Here is a 17132-nt window from a genome sequence, read left to right as displayed (position 1 = left end):
GCGGGAAAGGCGCACGTGGCAGCGGCGGGTCTGCGTGCGGCGCTGCTTTGCTGGCGTCGGCGGCTCTGCGCGGGGAAAGCGGCATGTTTGCGGGCAAGGCGAGGTGGGTCTGCGTGGTGGGCGTGGGGACGCAGCTGGTGAGGGGGTGCTGAGGCTGCCCAGTGCTCTCAGAGCCGAGGGTTCCTCCCTGAGTGGGAGACTGTGAGCTTGCACTTATTGGGTTGGGGCAGCATGCCCTGCTGCTTTCTCTGTTTGTCCTCTGCTGCCCTGCCACCTGTGAGGCTGGTGTTTGGCCCTGGCCTTTTGACTCAAAGGAAGCTCCCTTGTGCAGTTTCTTAAGCTGGGCAGTGACAGTGAACCGGAGAGCTCTCAGTAGCACTTGCTGTTTCAGCTGTGGGGTTTTGTTGCAAGCCTACATGCAGAATCAAGAGCAAGCAGCTTTGGAGGTGGTTGCTTTTCCTTTGGCTGGAAGCACCCTTAAAGCTTTGCCTGGTTAACATCGTGCTTTTGTTTTAGTGTTAAATGGCTGTTTGTTGAGTTACTTCTTGCCCCTATTCTGCCCAGCCCTCTCTTCTTGGACTCCTCTGGGATCTGGTGGCAGGACCCAGCATCCATGGCAGCAGGAGGAGCGTCCTGGGATGTGCCGGAGGTGGCAGCTCTGCAGAGGGCTGCAGATGATGACTCAGACCACAGCCACCCAGAGGAGGACAGCGTGGAGGAGCTGGGTGTGCAGGACCCTGTGAGTGTCTGGCCGAATGTGGACTCAGTTCTCCCCTTTTCTATAAGGAAATAGGTTGCCTCCTACATCTCTCTTTAAGTGTTTCAAAAAATTAAGAGTAATTTTGGGCTCCTGTTATTAAAATCCCTGAGTTGAGAAGCAGGAAATTGAATAGTCACTCTGCTGCTGTTTGCCTTTCCCTGCTGGAATGTCTGCTTGGCTGAGCTGAAGTCAGTGGCTCCTGTTCACCACTAGCTTCAATCTCCGGTTCCCTCTGGCAGTTTTGCTGCTGGGACACCTCTGTTGCAGCACTGCTTTGTAGGCAAGCATAAGGGAAGGAAATATTAACTGGTTTTTCTCACAAGTGGAGCTGGGAGCTGAACTCCCTTTACTTGAGGTTGTTGTCCCCTGTCTGGAAGCCCATTGCTGCAGCACAAGGTGGGGAGTGGGTCTGTGCCATGTGCTGCTTGCACGAGCTGTGGTTTGAGTTCCAGGAGCTGGAGGCCATCAAAGCCAGAGTGCGTGAGATGGAGGAGGAGGATAAGAGGCTGAAGGAGCTGCAGCTGGAGGCTGAGAGCTGCCTCCTCATGGGCTCAGAGGCAGGTACGGGCTGTCCCTGGGTGCTGCTGTGTTCCCCAGGATCATGGGGTGTCAGTGGGGCTGGGGTGTGCTGCTGTGCCCCTGTGGGCAGCCCCACACCAGCTGGGACCAGGCACCTGATGTGGAGGAGGGAGAGGGTGCCAGGCACAGTGTGGTGCTGTCACATGTCTTATCCACCTCCCACCTTTGCAAGCTGAGATGCAGTTGATTAATTAATTTCAATTAGGTAATTGAGTTGAGCACCTTCAGGTGCTGTGAAGAAGTTGGTCTGTGTTATTCTCGCGCAAAGAGAGATGGGGCAACGGGTGAAGGAGGAGGCTGAAGTGCGGGGCTGGGGATGCCCAGCCTGTCTCCCACTGCAGGGCTCCCCTGTGACAGCGCAGCCTCCATCTCTGCAGGTCTGTTCCAGAGGATGACCGAGGGGAAGGTGGAGGCTGACCAACGATCCATCTATGTGGGCAATGTAAGTGAAGGCTGCGGGACAGGGCCCAGCCTGCTGCTCCTTGTCTGGCAGGTGTGTGCCATGATCCCCAGCAAGGGGACCTGGCCACTGCCCTGCAAGAGGCTGGCTGCTCCCAAACCCCACGGGACACGAGGGCTGTGGCTGCAGGTCGACTACGGGGGCACGGCGGAGGAGCTGGAATCTCACTTCAACATCTGTGGACGGATCAACCGTGTGACCATCCTCTGTGACAAGTTCTCAGGGCATCCCAAAGGGTCAGTGCTGGGTGCATCCTGTGACACTGTAGGAACAGAGCTTTTGCTTCCTAAAAAGAAGCAAAGCGTGGCTTGAGTGTTTGCAAAGGCAGGGATTTTTTTTTTTGTCCTCTGGGGAGGGGATGCTGCTGTCCCTGGTGTTGGGCAGCATCCCCAGTGCTCTGCTCCCTGTTCCTGGCAGGTATGCGTACATCGAGTTTGAGCAGAAGAGCTCTGTGAAGGCAGCAGTGGAGTTGGATGAGAGCATATTCAGGGGCCGTGTCATTAAGGTCAGAGCTGGGCAAAGCCCTGGGGCGCATCCGTCCCTCCCAGCCCTATGGCACAGAGCTGCTGCTGAGCCCCCACTGCCTTCCAGGTGCTGCCCAAGAGGACCAACATGCCGGGCATCAGCAGCACCGACCGTGGCGGCCGCCGGGGCCACTTCCAAGCCCGGGGAGGGCTGATCCCACGCTGGGGGTACTACGGGGGGCAGCCCGTGAGGCTGCGTGGGAGGACATACAGGTGAGGGGCACAGTGTTTGGCTGGCGGGGCTGAGCAGGTGGCCGTGCTTTTGGGCTGCTGGTGCCTCGTGCTGAGCAACGCCCCTGAGCTCCAGCGTGGTTCTGTTCTTGCCTAGGGGTCGGGCCAGGCTGCTGCCTTGGTATTTCCCGTACTAGAGAAAAAAAAGACTGCGCTGCCCTGGAGATGCCAATGGGACCGAAGAGATGGGATTGGAGAGATTTAAAACCAACCGAACAAATGCCTACCCAAGCCAGAAAAAAAAAAAAGATTAATTTTAAAATGCCATCTGCCTGCCCGGGGGGATTACTGGTGGCAGCAGAGGGCTGTGCAGCTGGAGCTGGGCGCGAGGGGGAAGACTGGATCTGCTCTGCCGGCATCCCAGGAGCCATCTCCTTATCTTAGGGCTTGTTTTTAAAGGGAAAACTCGGTGTTAAAAAGGCAGGCTGGGAGACCACCATTACAATGTGAAGATCTGCATTGCAATCTGTTTTATTATGTAATTCTCACGCTAATCTTTCAGGATCCTTGGTTAGGACTCTTCTGGCCCAGATGAACTGGCTCCTAAAGCAGCTTTTCACAGCTCGGGGCACTGCTAGAATAAAAATCCCACTGAGTTTTGTTTTCCTTAGGACTTCAGGATAGATACGTGTATATTTTAGAGCTTGGGGCCTTAACTCTTGTGTTGGTTTTGCACTTTGTCCATTGCGGGCTGTGCTGCTGAGGCTGGCCGTGGTTTCTCAGTCAGGGAGACCTTTGGGCTCAGGCTACAAAATGGGCTTCTTCAAGGGCTCGGAGCTTTCCTTTAGTGAGTTTGTCAATTACAGAGACTTAATTTTTAATAAAAGCTACTTTGGAGGGTCTGGATTGCTTTGTGCTGAGCTGAGGAATAGGAACTGCTGCACTCCTGTCTCTGTGAGTGAGAGGAGTGAGGACTTTTATAGGCAACTTTCAGAATAGCAGCGTACAGCTGTGCCTTGTTTAGATGGTGGGAGAGGCTCGGCTGCTTTCATCTCCCATCATTTGACAGCTCCGTGTTGATTAAATGTATTTAAGTTCTGTTTGAGAAGGTATTGTAAATGTCACTTATTTTTAAAATAAATGATCCTGCTGTGTGAACTTCACCTGCAGTGAGGCCATGCTGGCTGTGTGCTGATGCTCCGCGCTGACCCGGCTCTCTCTGGGTTTCTTGTATCCTTTGGAACTGTGCTGTTTATTTCCCTTTGCATTTCTAGCTGACCAGGTGCTTTTCTAGTCTTCTATATATAAATAGCTGCTCTTGATTCGCTATTCTTTAATTAGAACAGCTTGGAGCTGCAGGGGGAGGAGATGCTAATAGATGAGTTTGGGATGAGCCAGGCAGCTGTGCAATCCTGATGTCTTAATCTCTTGGCACGGATTTATCCCAGCTGCACTACCTGTGCTCCCCAACCTGGGCCAGAAGGACTGCTGTGTGTACCCATCCTGTTTCAGTGAGCTGCCAAGTGTTAACAGCAAATACTGTCAAACCTGAGCCAGCCATGCCTATGCCCCACAAGGTGAGATGAGCGCAGGACTCAAGCAGGTTCAGGGTGCTGTTTGAGGCCAGCTGTTCGCTCTGTCTGCCACAGTGTTCTCAAGTATGTCAGCACTGTCTGTGGTTGCAGAGACCTGGAGCCTTCAGCTGACTTGTGCTGTTTTCTCTTTCCAAGAACTACTGGAGTGAGTACATACAGATCCGAGTGTTCCCAGTGAAGGAAAACAGGGCGAGGAGACCAAGTTATGTTTGAAATAAGCATTGCTTCTCGTGTTCCTGACACAGCAGCAAAGGGGGCTGGCAGACAGCAAAAGGGCTGCTGCTGCTGTGCTCCTCTGCATCACAGGAAGTGCTCTCAAGCACCAGCACTTCTGAGGAGCAGTGTCACAATCTGTGCCTCTCAGCTGACTGAAATCTGGGCTGACCCTAATAATAATAATCTCTTAGCTGTCTCTTGTGCAGCTGTGCTTGCTCTAATCACAGGCACAGTGGGAACTGCTGTCTTTCCACAAAGGCTAATTTCCATAGAAACATCTGAGTTGCACAGGAGCACAGCTGCGTGCATTTCTGCAGGGAACAAACCTCATCTGATGCTGCTGACCTTCCTGAAGGAAGAGCTGGTTCTTGCATGCTATATGAAGGCACAAGAGAAGCAGAACAGTGACTTCTGTGCTGTATCAGGCTTGCAGGAGTAGAGGCGCATGCAGAGCTTGCAGGTGTCAGGTTTATTTTACATAGACTGAAAATATTACACAATGAAAACAATATATACATCACGCTGTAGGCACACTCCTGTACACAGGGAATGTTCTCAATGCCTGGATCAGAGCGGGCAGAGCCTCAGCACACCTGCATCATCATGGAGTTCACCATGTTATCAAAAGCCCTAGGGAAGGAAACAACACAGCATTACAGGAAGCTGCTACTTCTGCATACCACATCTCTAAACAATACCAGTAGCTAGCAGTGCTGCTTATTGGTTCATGAGCTGGCTTTTCTCAGGCTGAGTGCCTGGTTTCACTCTAGCTACAGCATGTTCTTTTGAGTGAATAATGACTTTAATTAAGCTGAAGTAAGGACGGGTCTTTTCCTGGCCAAGTTTTCTTGCCTGAACAATAGGAACTCGCAACAATTATTCACATTTCCTGGGAGATTTCAGTTTAGAAATGGGGAGCTGTAGTCCTCACAAGAGGAGTTGTGTGTGTTGAAGATCTCAGCTGTCCTTATTCAAGGATAAGCCTGGACAACTGCAGTTGTTTGTTCTGCGTAACTTCTCTATGTACCTGCAGGGAACTTCTTCTATCCCAAAGACACCTTTTTCCTGAGTCAAAGTTTCTAACACCAGTGCTGAGGTGGGAGATGGTTCAATTGAACTTCTCACGTGGCCATCAAGAGTTTCCTATTATGTGGTAATGACCCAAAGACAACACAGCTGTTTTCTATCTAAGTGGTTACAGGAGGTACATCTGACCTGGCCACCCCCAGGGGTTCTGTTCCTGGTCCTGCTGCATCACAGAGGCAAGTCCCAGAGAGCTGACAAAGGTGGTCAGTCCACTTACCTGGAATGGATACGGTCCCCTGGGTTATAGAAGGGGTTGCACATTATGTCTGTATAGGAATTATGCAGCTTTCGGAACATCTGAAAAGGGATTGTGGTTTAATTAATCTTTTTTTTTTTTTTTGCTTCTCAGCACTTTATGAATAAGTGGAAGCAGAAGAAACACTGACGTAGCAAATAGTGCTGATTTCCTGCACTTACACTGCGGATCTCATTGTCCCGAAGCGCCGTGTTTGAAGAATCCACCACCATAACAAACTTCACCTTCGAGTTTGTCACGTAGCCATATCTGTGCAGCTGTTAAGGAGTGTGTTATGGAGGCCAGCAAAGCAACTCAAACAAGGCTGGGACACACTCAAACAAAAAAGCTTTCTCCCTGATTGCTGCTGCTTTCGGTAACTCCAGGTCAAGCTGGCTCCTGTGCTGGCCAGCAATGCATGCCTTGTACTTCAGAAGCAGCCTCCCGTTAGCTGCTTTGGGTTTCTCTCTTCTTAAGAGTCTTAAGAGCTGTTTCAGTGTCCCACCTTATCTACTGTCACTTGGCAGGCTGCAGCCAGAGACCTGGAGATCCTCTAATATCATTGTGATCTGGAACTGCAAAAATCAATGACCAGTTTATGACCAGAAATCAGGTCTGTTAGAACAGACCACCTCCATCTGCAGGATTCAGAGGAAAAGCCAGAGAATGCTCCGAAGGCCAACTTTGTGACCCCAAAACATTGGGATAGCTGCTGAACTGAGCTGAATAAGGGACCAAACCCAACCCTCTCTGTGACAAACTGGGTTGCAAACAAGTCTGTGCATCTTCTGCTGATGGCTTTAATGCAGCACCAAATGGGAAGAGAGGTTTCCCATACAGAACACACTGCAAGGAAGGTTATTAAATACACTTGGGCACGGTTGTGGTGAGTGTCAAATACCAACACCTATTGATGATGTGATTGCAGGGTGACCGCACCACTCAGACATTACAAAGATACACTTTGTAGTCTTCAGTGGGGTAGAGGAGCCCTAGATAGAGCTCCCTCTGATCCACCATAGCCTTGCCCATGGCAGAGATCTTCTCATCCACGACGTCCAGGGAGGTGTGCACGGTGTAGTGGAACTTGAGCTCATTCTCTGTTGGGACACTCCGGATGTAGAGGGGGTAATTCTGTGGAGGATGACAAATGATGCTGACGTGGACAGGGCCGTGCCGTTCTGCTCCTGGAATCAATGGCTAACGCTACTGCAGGGCTTTCACACTGAGACTGTGTTGCACCCGAAGCCAGCCCGGCCCTTTTACCTCCTACAGCACCTGCAGAACGGACCTGCCTCCGTGCACGGACCTGCCACCCGCCTGCACAGACAGCACCCACAGCTCAGCACTCCCACATCAGACCTATTGGGGTCTGTCCGCAGGGCTCTGCAGGAAAGCCCCTGTCCCAGCAGCAGCTGTGTGCCCATCTCTCTCCAGGGGCCGACCCCCTCCCCACCTCCCTGCCCCTCTCCCCCCTCCCCGTCTCTCTGCCCGGCCATATCACCCTTCCTCCCAGCCCACAACGCGAGCCTAAGTCCCAGCCCTGCGCACGCCCCTCTGCCCGCACGGTGTTCCTCTCGCCCTTCTCCGGCCCTCCAGCCCCCCACAGGCCGTCCCGGCCTCGCCCCCACCTCCTTAGCGATCACGGCGATGCACACCGCCATCTTGTCCCCGCCTCCTCGCCGCCCGCGTCACGTGGCGGGGAGGCGGTCACGTGACGCGCTCACGTGACGCGCTGCTGGCGCGCAGGGCGGCGGTTGCCATGGCGAGAGCGGTGCTGGTGCCTCTGTGGCTGTGCTGGGCCCTGGGCTGCGCCGCGCCGCCCAACGTGGTTCTGCTGCTCATGGACGACGTGAGTGCGGGCCGGGGCACCTTGGGGTGGGAGGCACCTGGGCCTAGGGGACGTTCCGTATGTCCCACCCCCGGAGTGGAGGCTGGTGTCACCCAGCAGGGGCCTACTGTGGGCCTGGGCTGGGCAGTGCGTGGGGCAGAGAGCCCATGGCGCTGTGGGGGGCGGCACTGAGGGGATGTGAAGGGACAGGGACCACCAGGGAGGGTGGTGCTCGTGCTTAGTGAGGTGCTTCAGAAGGGCTCAGGGTGCTGGAGGGAACTGGGGCTGCTGGCAGGCTGTGGGGTGAGCAGGGCCCTGCTGGGCAGGCTCTGACCCTCGGTTGGTGGAGGGTGGGGCCTTCAGAAGGCCTCTGGTCTCTGAGGAATTGGTTTTGGACGCTCAGGAGTTCAGCAGGGCTGTGGCCTGACCCTCAGCTTGCTTGTGTGTATCCTGTGAGTGCCAGGTTGAGGTCTTAGAACAGGTTCAGCAGCTCGGCTCCTTTACCCTGCAGCTGGCTCGTTCTGGGTGTTCTCTTCAAGCATTCATAAAGGGCTGTGGATGAGACTGATGAGATTTGTGTTTCGAGAGCACCTTACATGTGTAGTGGACGTGGTGGTGGGTTGGAGTTGGACTGGGTGATCTTAGCAGTCTTTTCCAACTTTAATGACTTTATGATTTATTTGCTTCCTGATGTTCTGTCTGACCACCACTTCACAGCAGTTCTCTCCCCAGCGCATGTGACTCCAATGAGGTCGTGTTGTTTCCAGGTCTGCATATGGTCCCAGGTGAACCTCCGGGTTCAGCAGTTTGCTGCATCCATTCTCTTTGTCATTTGAGCAGCACATGTGGGACAGCACGTGGATAGGGTCTGTGTCATGACTCATGGTCAGAAGCCTTGGGCACAGTGATTCAGGCACTGCTTGTGGGTTGGCATTATGGTCTGGAAAAGTCTGAATGAAGTTTGTGACTACTTACTGTGGGTGCTCTCTTAGTAACTCACAGGGAGTTGATTTCTTTCTCAAGGAAATTCCTTGACAGGACATGGGGGAATGGTTTTAACCTGAGACTGGAGAGGTTTAGGTTGGATATGAGGAGGAAGCTTTTCACGCAGAGGGTGGTGACGCACTGAACAGGTTGCCCAAGGAGGCTGTGGATGCCCCATCCCTGCAGGCATTCAAGGCCAGGCTGGATGTGGCTCTGGGCAGCCTGGGCTGCTGGTTGGTGACCCTGCACATAGCAGGGGGGTTTGAAACAGATGATCATTGTGGTCCTTTTCAACCCAGGCCATTGTATGGTTCTGTGATTCCATGATTCAAGTCCTTTTGAGATTTTCTGTAAAAGCAGAGACGATTTGGAGGTGCTCATGCAAGCCTCTTTTTGTTCCTTGTTTGTGGATTTCCTGCTGAAAACAAATGAGACTTCTCAGGTCTATAAAGCCAAGCCTGGATGTAGGCATTTTGGAAGTGGTGCTTACACACATACTGCCTTATCTACAAGTGTAGTCACTTTATCAGCTTGTTCATAATGACTGAGTGATTAACTCCACTGTCCTTGGCAGAAGAGTGTATTCACCAACTGGTAAGTGTTGGAAGGTGGGATGTTTTTGTTTTCTCCTAACTCCTTGGTGGAGTTACTGATAAGTTAAGGCGTGGCTTTCTAACCTACAAAAATAATTGTCAGTGCCTTCTAATACCAGAGATGGATACAGAGGCAAGCAGCACTGAGTAAGGTGCAACCTCAAATATGGACAAACTGATACCTTGCAGGAAATGTTTTAGAAACCCAAATGTTCCTCCTGAAGAGCTGAACAGAAAGAAAACTCAAGTCATTAAACAGCAGATATGACCCCAGGTTAATAAATCACAGATACAGAAGTGCATCTGTTCTCAGCACAGGCTTGAGTTGCTGCCATCTTCCTGCTTTGCTATGTTTTCCTGCCATCCTTCAGATGTACTTGGAGTAGAAGTGCATTGTGTGCTGTTTTAAGCTCCTCAGAAGGCTGGTGAGGGTGGGTATGTGACTCAAAGCCTGCTGGGCTTCCTTCTCCCACTTCAACCTACCTGTTATTTATTTATGTGCTGTTCATTAGAAATGCATCTCCACTGTCTTTCTCCTTTCACCCTTTGGCCACTTCTGTGTCACCGTGTGTGAATTAGAGCAACTCAGCATTCTTTTCTCCTGTCTTTCATGGTGATAGAGATGCCGAAGAGCTGAGGACTCGGGGCTGATCTGCTGAATCCATTTCAGTCCCACATCCTAGTGTTTGGTGGTGACATTTAATTGCTCTTCACTGAAAGTTCTGAAGCCTGCTCTGCAGCTCTCCAGCGCTTCTCTTTTCCAAACCACACTGCTGCAGTGCAAATGGTAGACTCTCAAATGGGACCAGACAGATGGCTTCCTAAGGATCGAGATGCATCACATCCTCTGTATTAGTTGCTCACCTGATACACATCTGTATTAGAGAAAGCTATTGCCTTTTTTTAAAGCACAATATAATCTCTAGCAACCACGGTGCCTGATTGCTCATTAAGTTGTTCCCTTCTAGAACCTTCTGTTTTAAGTCACTTACTTTTATTTGTGTTATTACCAGTAATAGTTTTCAGCAGTGAATGCAGACAGCGTGACAGTAATTTTATGGCTCTCCTGGATGGGGACTGTGCAGCCCCACTGTGCTGGGAGGAAGGCACAGACCCAAACCCCCATTTGCAAATAAGCAGAGTGACATACGATGCCTGTGGCAGGTTTCCCTCCAGAGCTTGCTTTTAGAATAAACATTTTCCTGCAGCCCTGCTTTTGAATTCAGACCTTTTCTTTGCGTTAATAGTTGTGTGTACGTAGGTGGAGCAGACCGAGGGGGTGTAGGGGTCAAAGACACTCAGCTGAGGGCTGAACGACTTGACTTGCAGCTGTGTAACACCACTGAGTGTATGCTGTGTGATGTCCTCCCTGCCATGTGTGTGCTTGTCAGTCTTCAGGCTCTGGAGTGAGAGTGGGGGCATTAGGGCTCTTAACCTCATTTTGCTACACACGTTTTAATGTCCACTTGAGCACAAGCAAGTCGTTTCACCTCCTGCGTGCCTCAGTTTCTCATTTGCAGCAAAAACTGTGATAGCTCCCAGCTTCACTGGGTTGGGGAGGATCAGTTTTATCATGGCTGTGAAGTGCTCCCTGAGCAGGGAGATGAGCTCTATAAAGGTTTAGAAGGGAAGGGATAAAAATAAAAGTTTTATGTGAGCCCAGAAGCATTGTCATTTGTGGAAGGGTAGAAGTACTTTCACATCTTGTGCTGTGTTCTTCTTGCAGATGGGTTGGGGTGATTTGGGAGCTTTTGGAGAGCCTTCTAAGGAAACTCCTAACCTAGACCAGATGGCTTCAGAAGGGATGCTTTTCCTGGATTTTTATGCTGCCAACCCCCTCTGCTCTCCGTGTAAGTAAACCTGAGCTTTAAACTAGCACATAACGCCACCTTCTGAGATTGGGATGCGTGCCAGCATCTGACATGAACTAGCAACCAAACCAGTGATTACCCTCAGGGCAGAGTTTGGATTTGGTGCTTTGATCTTGTCTGTTGCTTCCTTTTTATTTACGTTTTGATTGCAAAACCTACAGTCTTAAGTTCTTTTAAAGCAGTACTTTAGTGATCAAATCAGTTCAGCTCAAGGACTTCATGAAGTATTCTGGCTTAGTATTCAAGCCTCATTTTTCTTCTTATTTTGGGGCAGGCAGACAAAGCAGTATCTAAATTGTTGCTGACCAAAAAAAAGTGCGTAGTTTGTCTGATTCCATTGGCTTTGGTGAGACTTTTGTGCAAGGATGTTGTATCCACTTGTTGACCCTGATGTCTAGCGAGGTTACTGGGGAAGAGACAGGAGAGAAACATTTGAGTTTGAGTGAGAAAGGTTATTTATTTATAATCCTTTCTGTTTGTTTGTTTTCTATGCACCTCTTCCCAGCTTTACTGGCAGTCAAGAACTGAAACAAAAATGAGGAACGGGGCCTCTCTGTTTGGATTTTCTTTTAGGAAATTATTGGTCAGTGTGCTCATGACTGTCCTTGCTCAGAAGAGGCACTTAGAATACAGCAAAGCCCCACTAAGTCCAGTGGTCCTTCAGCATGTGCTTAAATATCTATTTAAATGTTTCCTGCAGTCAGGACCTGGCTTTTATTGCCAAAGTTGGACAGCTTCTTTTAGTTCACTGTTATATGACTTTCATTCAGGCTTAGCCTGAAGCTAAGTTTGTGGTAGGATTTCCTCTCAAATACCTATGGCAGGTATTCCTTTTATAATTGCTGAGATAGGAGAGCTACTGCGCTTACTGCTGGAATTAATTGCTTTTCAGCAGTAGGTAAACTAATTTAATAGAGGGGTCACATTTTAATCAAGCTTATCCTGGAATAACTCTAATTGTGTTGTATGAGAACATGGCTATCTCCATGGCTCATTGAGAAGGGGATTGCTGCTCGCACTAAATGTGGCTGGCCCAAGGAGCTGGCTGTGTCTGGACACCAGCATGCTTCAGTCATCATGCTGTCCTCAGCCTGAACACGGTAATACTGACTGTAAGCAGAGAGTGCACCTAGAATGAAATGATTTCTGTTTGTTTCTGCAGCAAGGGCAGCACTGCTGACGGGTCGCCTCCCAGTCAGGAATGGTTTTTACACGACGAATGCACATGCCAGAAACGGTACGGGCTTCATTCCTGCTTCCTCTTCTGATTTCTTTCTCTGCTTTGCAGGAAGTTTTGCTCTGCACAAAGGCTTGCCATGGTTATCTTCTCTTAAGGCTCTTCCAGGGTGACACAAATAGATTACCATGTTAACTGCTGGTAATAAGCGTGAAATTCATTGTTTCCTCCTCATCAAGCAGAAAACCTTCTCCTGTGAGGAGACATAAACAAGGCTGGTTGATCCATTTGCTTCTGCTGGCTGAGAAGTGTTTCCTCTGGGCAGTGCAATTGGTGTCTGGTTAAACAGAGGCACGTGGGGTGTGTGTTAACACCCAGAGCAAAGTACAGGCTGCTTGCCTTGCATTCGGTGTGGCTTTTCTAACTCTTTCAGAAAGGGCTGTTTTATAGCCCTGTTATGCCTGTGCTGCTTCCAGGAATGACTACCCATGCATGATGTCTCTGGGTTGATTTTGGTTCCAGAGTGACAGATGCTGCGCGAGGCCAATGGGCAGCAGCTACGTATCAATTCATGCTGTATCAACAGGCATGCTCCCAACCTCCATCCACACCAGAGTCACACCTTGTATCCTCAAGGGCCACAGAGGGAAATAGCATTTCCTTCAGCCATTGTGGCCTGAGCCAATTTATCAGTCCTTTGATTTAGGAAAAGAAACGCCTTCATTTTAAGCAACATAAAGTGGGGTTACAGAAGTAAAGGCATCTCCAGGGAACATCTAAAACATTTGTTTTCTGTATGATCCTCACTCCCTTCTGCTCCTTTCCCTTTTGCCTTCCTTCTGCAATGGCAGCCCACCTTATTTTTTTATTGGAGTGGTATAGAAACAAGAGGAGATCTCTCTTTACTTGAGGCACATTATTTACTAAATCAACTTGCCCCCTTCATCTCTTGCTCCGGGAAGACTTCCAAAGAGTGATAGTGCTGGAACTTCAAACTAACTGCTCTTCCTGATCCAGTAATAATACTTCTAGTGATGGGTGGCCGTGAGCTGTTTGCTGTCATAATTGTAAGAGTCAGTGAGATTTTTGTTTGTTTTGCACAGCATACACACCGCAGGATATAGTAGGAGGAATTCAAGATTCTGAAATACTGCTTCCAGAGCTGCTGAAGAAAGCTGGCTACACCAATAAGATCATTGGCAAATGGTAAACTTCTTAAGATCTCTTCCTTTGAGACTTCTAGGTGTGTGTGTGTGTGCATGTATCATGAAGGGAGCAGCAGGTCAACCTGCATTGGAGGAGAAAGACATCTGAGCTTCAAAACAGGCTGCCTTTCCAAATCTGTGGTGGATCTTTGCTACTGCTGTGATCAATTTCCGAATTGAGTGTTAGCATTACAAGTACATACATACATCTGTACGTATATATAAACCCTGCAGCTCTTTGTGCTTTCATCCATGTACCACACCACTTAATTATATCAAGAGGTGCCAAGATGTTCTGTTGGAGCTTGCCTTCAGCTCCTACGTGCTTTTTGTCCCCTACTATAAGTTGTTCTTTTTTTTTTAATAGACTGAATTGTGCAAGCTTTTTTGGGAGGCCATGGAGGGGAGAAGTGTATGGTACAGAAATAGAGATACAGATGCTTGAAGATGAGCGGATTGAAACCAGAGCCACTCTGAAGCCTGTTCACTTAGTGTTGGAGATGGGGGTGGGTGGGGAGGGACTTGGCCAGGATAGCTGATACTACCAGGTGTTCTAAAAGAACCAGGGAGCTGATCCAGTGCTGTCTGCACGTTGTGCTTTGGCTTTGTTGACTTTCGGGGGAGTACAGCAAAATCTTTGCAGATGTTTTGCAATGTCAGTGAAGAACTGGAAAGGTATTGTGTTCAAACACAGGCGGTGGAATTAGTGGTGTGATAGTTGGAACTGGTGCATCCGTAACGTTCACATTTCAAATGCACTTGTAGGCTCTAATGGAATCCCACAGGGCCTCGGGATCTCTGATCACAACTTGGAACAGTGCTGTAATAAATAACTGTATAAATAGCAGCTTCAGAACTACGCAGACCCCAGCCGAGTACTGCTTGGTTAACAGAGTAATTGTTAATGAAGAGACTTCAGACAGGATTAGTACTGGGGGGGATGCTGTTTAGGAAAGTAATGGGATACATTTGCTTTAACAGTTTTGCTAACAAGTTAGGAGTGAGATTGGATTGCAGTTGGATTTACCGGTACTGCTGAGATCGGAGAGAAAGCAAACTAACCAAAGACAGTGAATTATTTATTATCACGAATCCAAACAGCAGAGTGGCCATGAAGAATCGGATCAGTGGGCTGAATGCAATAAGATGCAGTTCAGTGCTAATAAATGCAAATTCATACACCCAGGGAAAAGAAATAAACAACGCAGATACAGATTGGTTCCAGGCAGTTATTTGGAAAACAGCAAATCTGGAAGGACCTGCAGCTGTTAGCACGAAGCAGGCTAAATACCAATGTGCAGTGCACTATCATTACGGATCCAGGAACCGTTGTACCAGAGAGGATTGGGAAAGATACCATGCAGCAGCACTCTCTGGCATTTGTGAACATCACCTGCTTTGTAGAAGGGTGCTTGGAAGGGGAAAAAAAATAAGGTGCAATGCAGTATTTCAGTTGGACTTTCACTGTAGTCCCTGTAGGATTTCAGGGCTTTTAGAGGTTTTGAAGTTTTCCAGCAGATTTTATATCTTTTAAAACATCCCTTTTATAAACTTCTCAGGGTAACAGTGAGTTCCACAGTTTAATTGTATGTTTGCAAGTCAAGTATTTTCCACGAACACTTCAGAATTTGTTGCATTTCATTAAATATCCTCTTTTTTTTTGTGTGTGTGTGTGATGTGAAGGGGAGAGAACAGTCCGCCTTCTGCATCTCAGTGATTGTTTTATGCCTCCTTCACGTCTCTTCTTTTCCTTTTTAAGTTCTCTGGGGTCTCTCTTAGAGCAAGATGCTTTCTCATGTCGCCTGTTATTCCCCAGGAGTAGCTTTGTAGCACTTATATATAGAGGAGGAAAGGGGAGAGTCCTGTGTTGGAGGCTTGCAGTTTTAGTTACATCACTGAGATACTATCATAGCTGGAATGATGGTTATTTTATGCTGCAGCTCAGTTTGGAATACCCCAAAATGGCACTGTGGTTCACTTTATTCCAGGTAATGCATTTTATGTCCCTTATGTTCAGAAAGCATGTGGAGAGTGATGACACAAAACGGACAGGTTGCAGATGCAGACTTGTGAGTAGAAGCTGGAATGATTAAATAAACATTTAGGTACAGAGATCTCCTTCAGAGATTGGGAGAGGATGGGCATTCTTTATCTTTGAGATAGGGAATTTGCAGTCAAGAAGGAGGAGATTAGGAAGGAGCTTTAGCTTGAAGTTAGGGATGGAGAGTTTTCAAGCAGAGTAGTAGAATGCAGCTGTCATCAGCGGTAGCTAAATAGGTTTTATGTTCACTTGTGCACGTCAGGAACTTGTTCTCATTTACATTCAGGTCTCTCTGTACCATTATGGCAAAATAAAGACTCCATAAAAGGAATGCAAATGTAATGGTACGTTTCATGAGCTTTGTCGTGGGTTTTTTTATAGCTCAGTGGTATAAAAGTGACTTGTTATAGATCAGAATCCTTAAGCAAAACATCATGTGCGACTTTGTGGTGGCTTTGGGCAGCACAGTTCATCAGGACAGCATGAGAGAAGGCACCAATAGAAGGCAATAATGGAAAACAGGGTGGACAGTAGGCTGAAATGGGATATGTGTAAGCACTGGAGTAACTCTGCATGGATCCATTTGTGACAAGAAAGATCAAGACAGTGCTCTGCAGTTGTTTCTTTGATTAAAATGCTTGAAGTTTTTCTTCTTAGGCAAAGACTGTTTTCTTGCATACCACTCTGATGAGATTATAGTTTGCTTCAATGCAGTAGAATTTTAACTCATCTGTTTCTTTTGTTCCTAGGCATCTGGGTCACAGGCCCCAGTTCCACCCCCTGAAACATGGTTTTGATGAATGGTTTGGATCCCCAAACTGCCATTTTGGACCTTATGATAACAGAGCACTCCCAAATATCCCTGTGTATAGGGACTGGGAAATGATTGGCAGGTAATTCAGCTACTTGCCTGCCTGCCAGTTGCTTTCAAAAACATTACCTAGTTGCTGGGAACGTTCTTCTCCTTGCTTTCCCTGCTGATGTTTCTGTGCTGGAAGACAAGAGCTAGCATAGCAAACCAGTACCAGTGGAAAGGGGTTGGCAGAACCAGAAGCTGTTTCAGAATCGAGCAGAGCTGCAGGTCTGGTTGAATGACCAGTGATGTGCAGGTACTTCACCCTGTGTGGAGGGCTCTTACAGCGTGTCAAGTATTAGGAATATCCTGCTTCAGCTGCGTTCTGAGATGCTTAGTGCTGAAGGCCTGTTTGCTCTGCAGCTCAGCAGTGTGCTGATGCAGAAAAGATACTTGTAAAAGTTCATGAGACACGTGAGCAGCTGATCAGAGCCCAGCCCAAGGCTGGTTTAATCTGCTGTGCTCTGCAGTGACTATCTGCAGCAGTTACTTAATAGAAGAAAACAGACGTGGAATGGTCTTTCTTTTCTTGGTTGCCCATCTTTCTGAATGGAAGATTGTGCTCAGGTCTTTAATTTAAATAGCTACTGGCTTAACATCCATGAGCAAGTCTGAGGTTGGCCAATATCCAAGCTGTGGATAGTGATTTCCATTGGAGTAAAGGCAGAGAGGGGGGTGGCCTTGTAGGGAAGTGCACAAAGCAGACAGAAGCAAGGTATAGATTAGCTGTCAGGAGCTCTGTGAATTTCACACCTCAGAAGACCTACTGCTGCAGTACCAGTGCTTCCCACAGACTTGGTGTGGTAGTCGACATCTGAAGTTCCCTCTAAACTCCTGAACTATTTTTTGCAGGAGTCGTGTCTCCCTCAGCTCTACCCTGCTGTCTAAACTTAAAATCCGAGCTCATTAAATATGAAGTTAGGTGCTTGATTGTGAGGATTAATAGCAGCC

General features: G+C 48.6%; 3 protein-coding genes across 3 annotated transcripts in view; 2 read left to right on the top strand and 1 right to left on the bottom strand.

The window, feature by feature from the left end:
• The first annotated feature begins 15 nt into the window (after positions 1 to 15).
• On the top strand, positions 16 to 3657 carry PABPN1L (poly(A) binding protein nuclear 1 like, cytoplasmic). Its single transcript, XM_001232210.7, has 8 exons — positions 16 to 103; positions 565 to 739; positions 1213 to 1321; positions 1717 to 1781; positions 1929 to 2035; positions 2217 to 2304; positions 2391 to 2536; positions 2652 to 3657. Exons 1-8 carry the CDS (start codon positions 84 to 86, stop codon positions 2689 to 2691), a joined length of 750 nt encoding a protein of 249 aa, XP_001232211.1. The 5' UTR covers positions 16 to 83; the 3' UTR covers positions 2692 to 3657.
• Positions 3658 to 4753: 1096 nt separating this feature from the next.
• TRAPPC2L (trafficking protein particle complex 2 like) lies at positions 4754 to 7310 on the bottom strand. Its single transcript, XM_414207.8, has 5 exons — positions 7258 to 7310; positions 6588 to 6760; positions 5809 to 5896; positions 5609 to 5688; positions 4754 to 4935 (listed from the first exon to the last, which is right to left on the bottom strand). The coding sequence occupies exons 1-5, from the start codon at positions 7288 to 7290 to the stop codon at positions 4890 to 4892; spliced, it is 420 nt and encodes a 139-aa protein (XP_414207.1). The 5' UTR covers positions 7291 to 7310; the 3' UTR covers positions 4754 to 4889.
• A 45-nt stretch (positions 7311 to 7355) lies between these two features.
• Positions 7356 to 17132, top strand: part of GALNS (galactosamine (N-acetyl)-6-sulfatase) — a 44285-nt gene continuing 34508 nt past the window's right edge. Inside the window, exons 1-5 of the mRNA NM_001389560.2 lie at positions 7356 to 7478; positions 10761 to 10884; positions 12068 to 12142; positions 13186 to 13288; positions 16078 to 16221. Of these exons, the coding sequence (NP_001376489.1) occupies positions 7389 to 7478; positions 10761 to 10884; positions 12068 to 12142; positions 13186 to 13288; positions 16078 to 16221 (536 nt within the window). The 5' untranslated portion in view covers positions 7356 to 7388. The remainder of the gene's footprint in view (positions 7479 to 10760; positions 10885 to 12067; positions 12143 to 13185; positions 13289 to 16077; positions 16222 to 17132) is intronic.

Source organism: Gallus gallus, chromosome 11, assembly GCF_016699485.2.
Source record: "Gallus gallus isolate bGalGal1 chromosome 11, bGalGal1.mat.broiler.GRCg7b, whole genome shotgun sequence".
Classification (NCBI taxonomy): domain Eukaryota; kingdom Metazoa; phylum Chordata; class Aves; order Galliformes; family Phasianidae; genus Gallus; species Gallus gallus.
The sequence above is the reverse complement of the archived record's forward strand: the minus strand, read 5'-3'. Positions and strand labels throughout refer to the sequence as shown.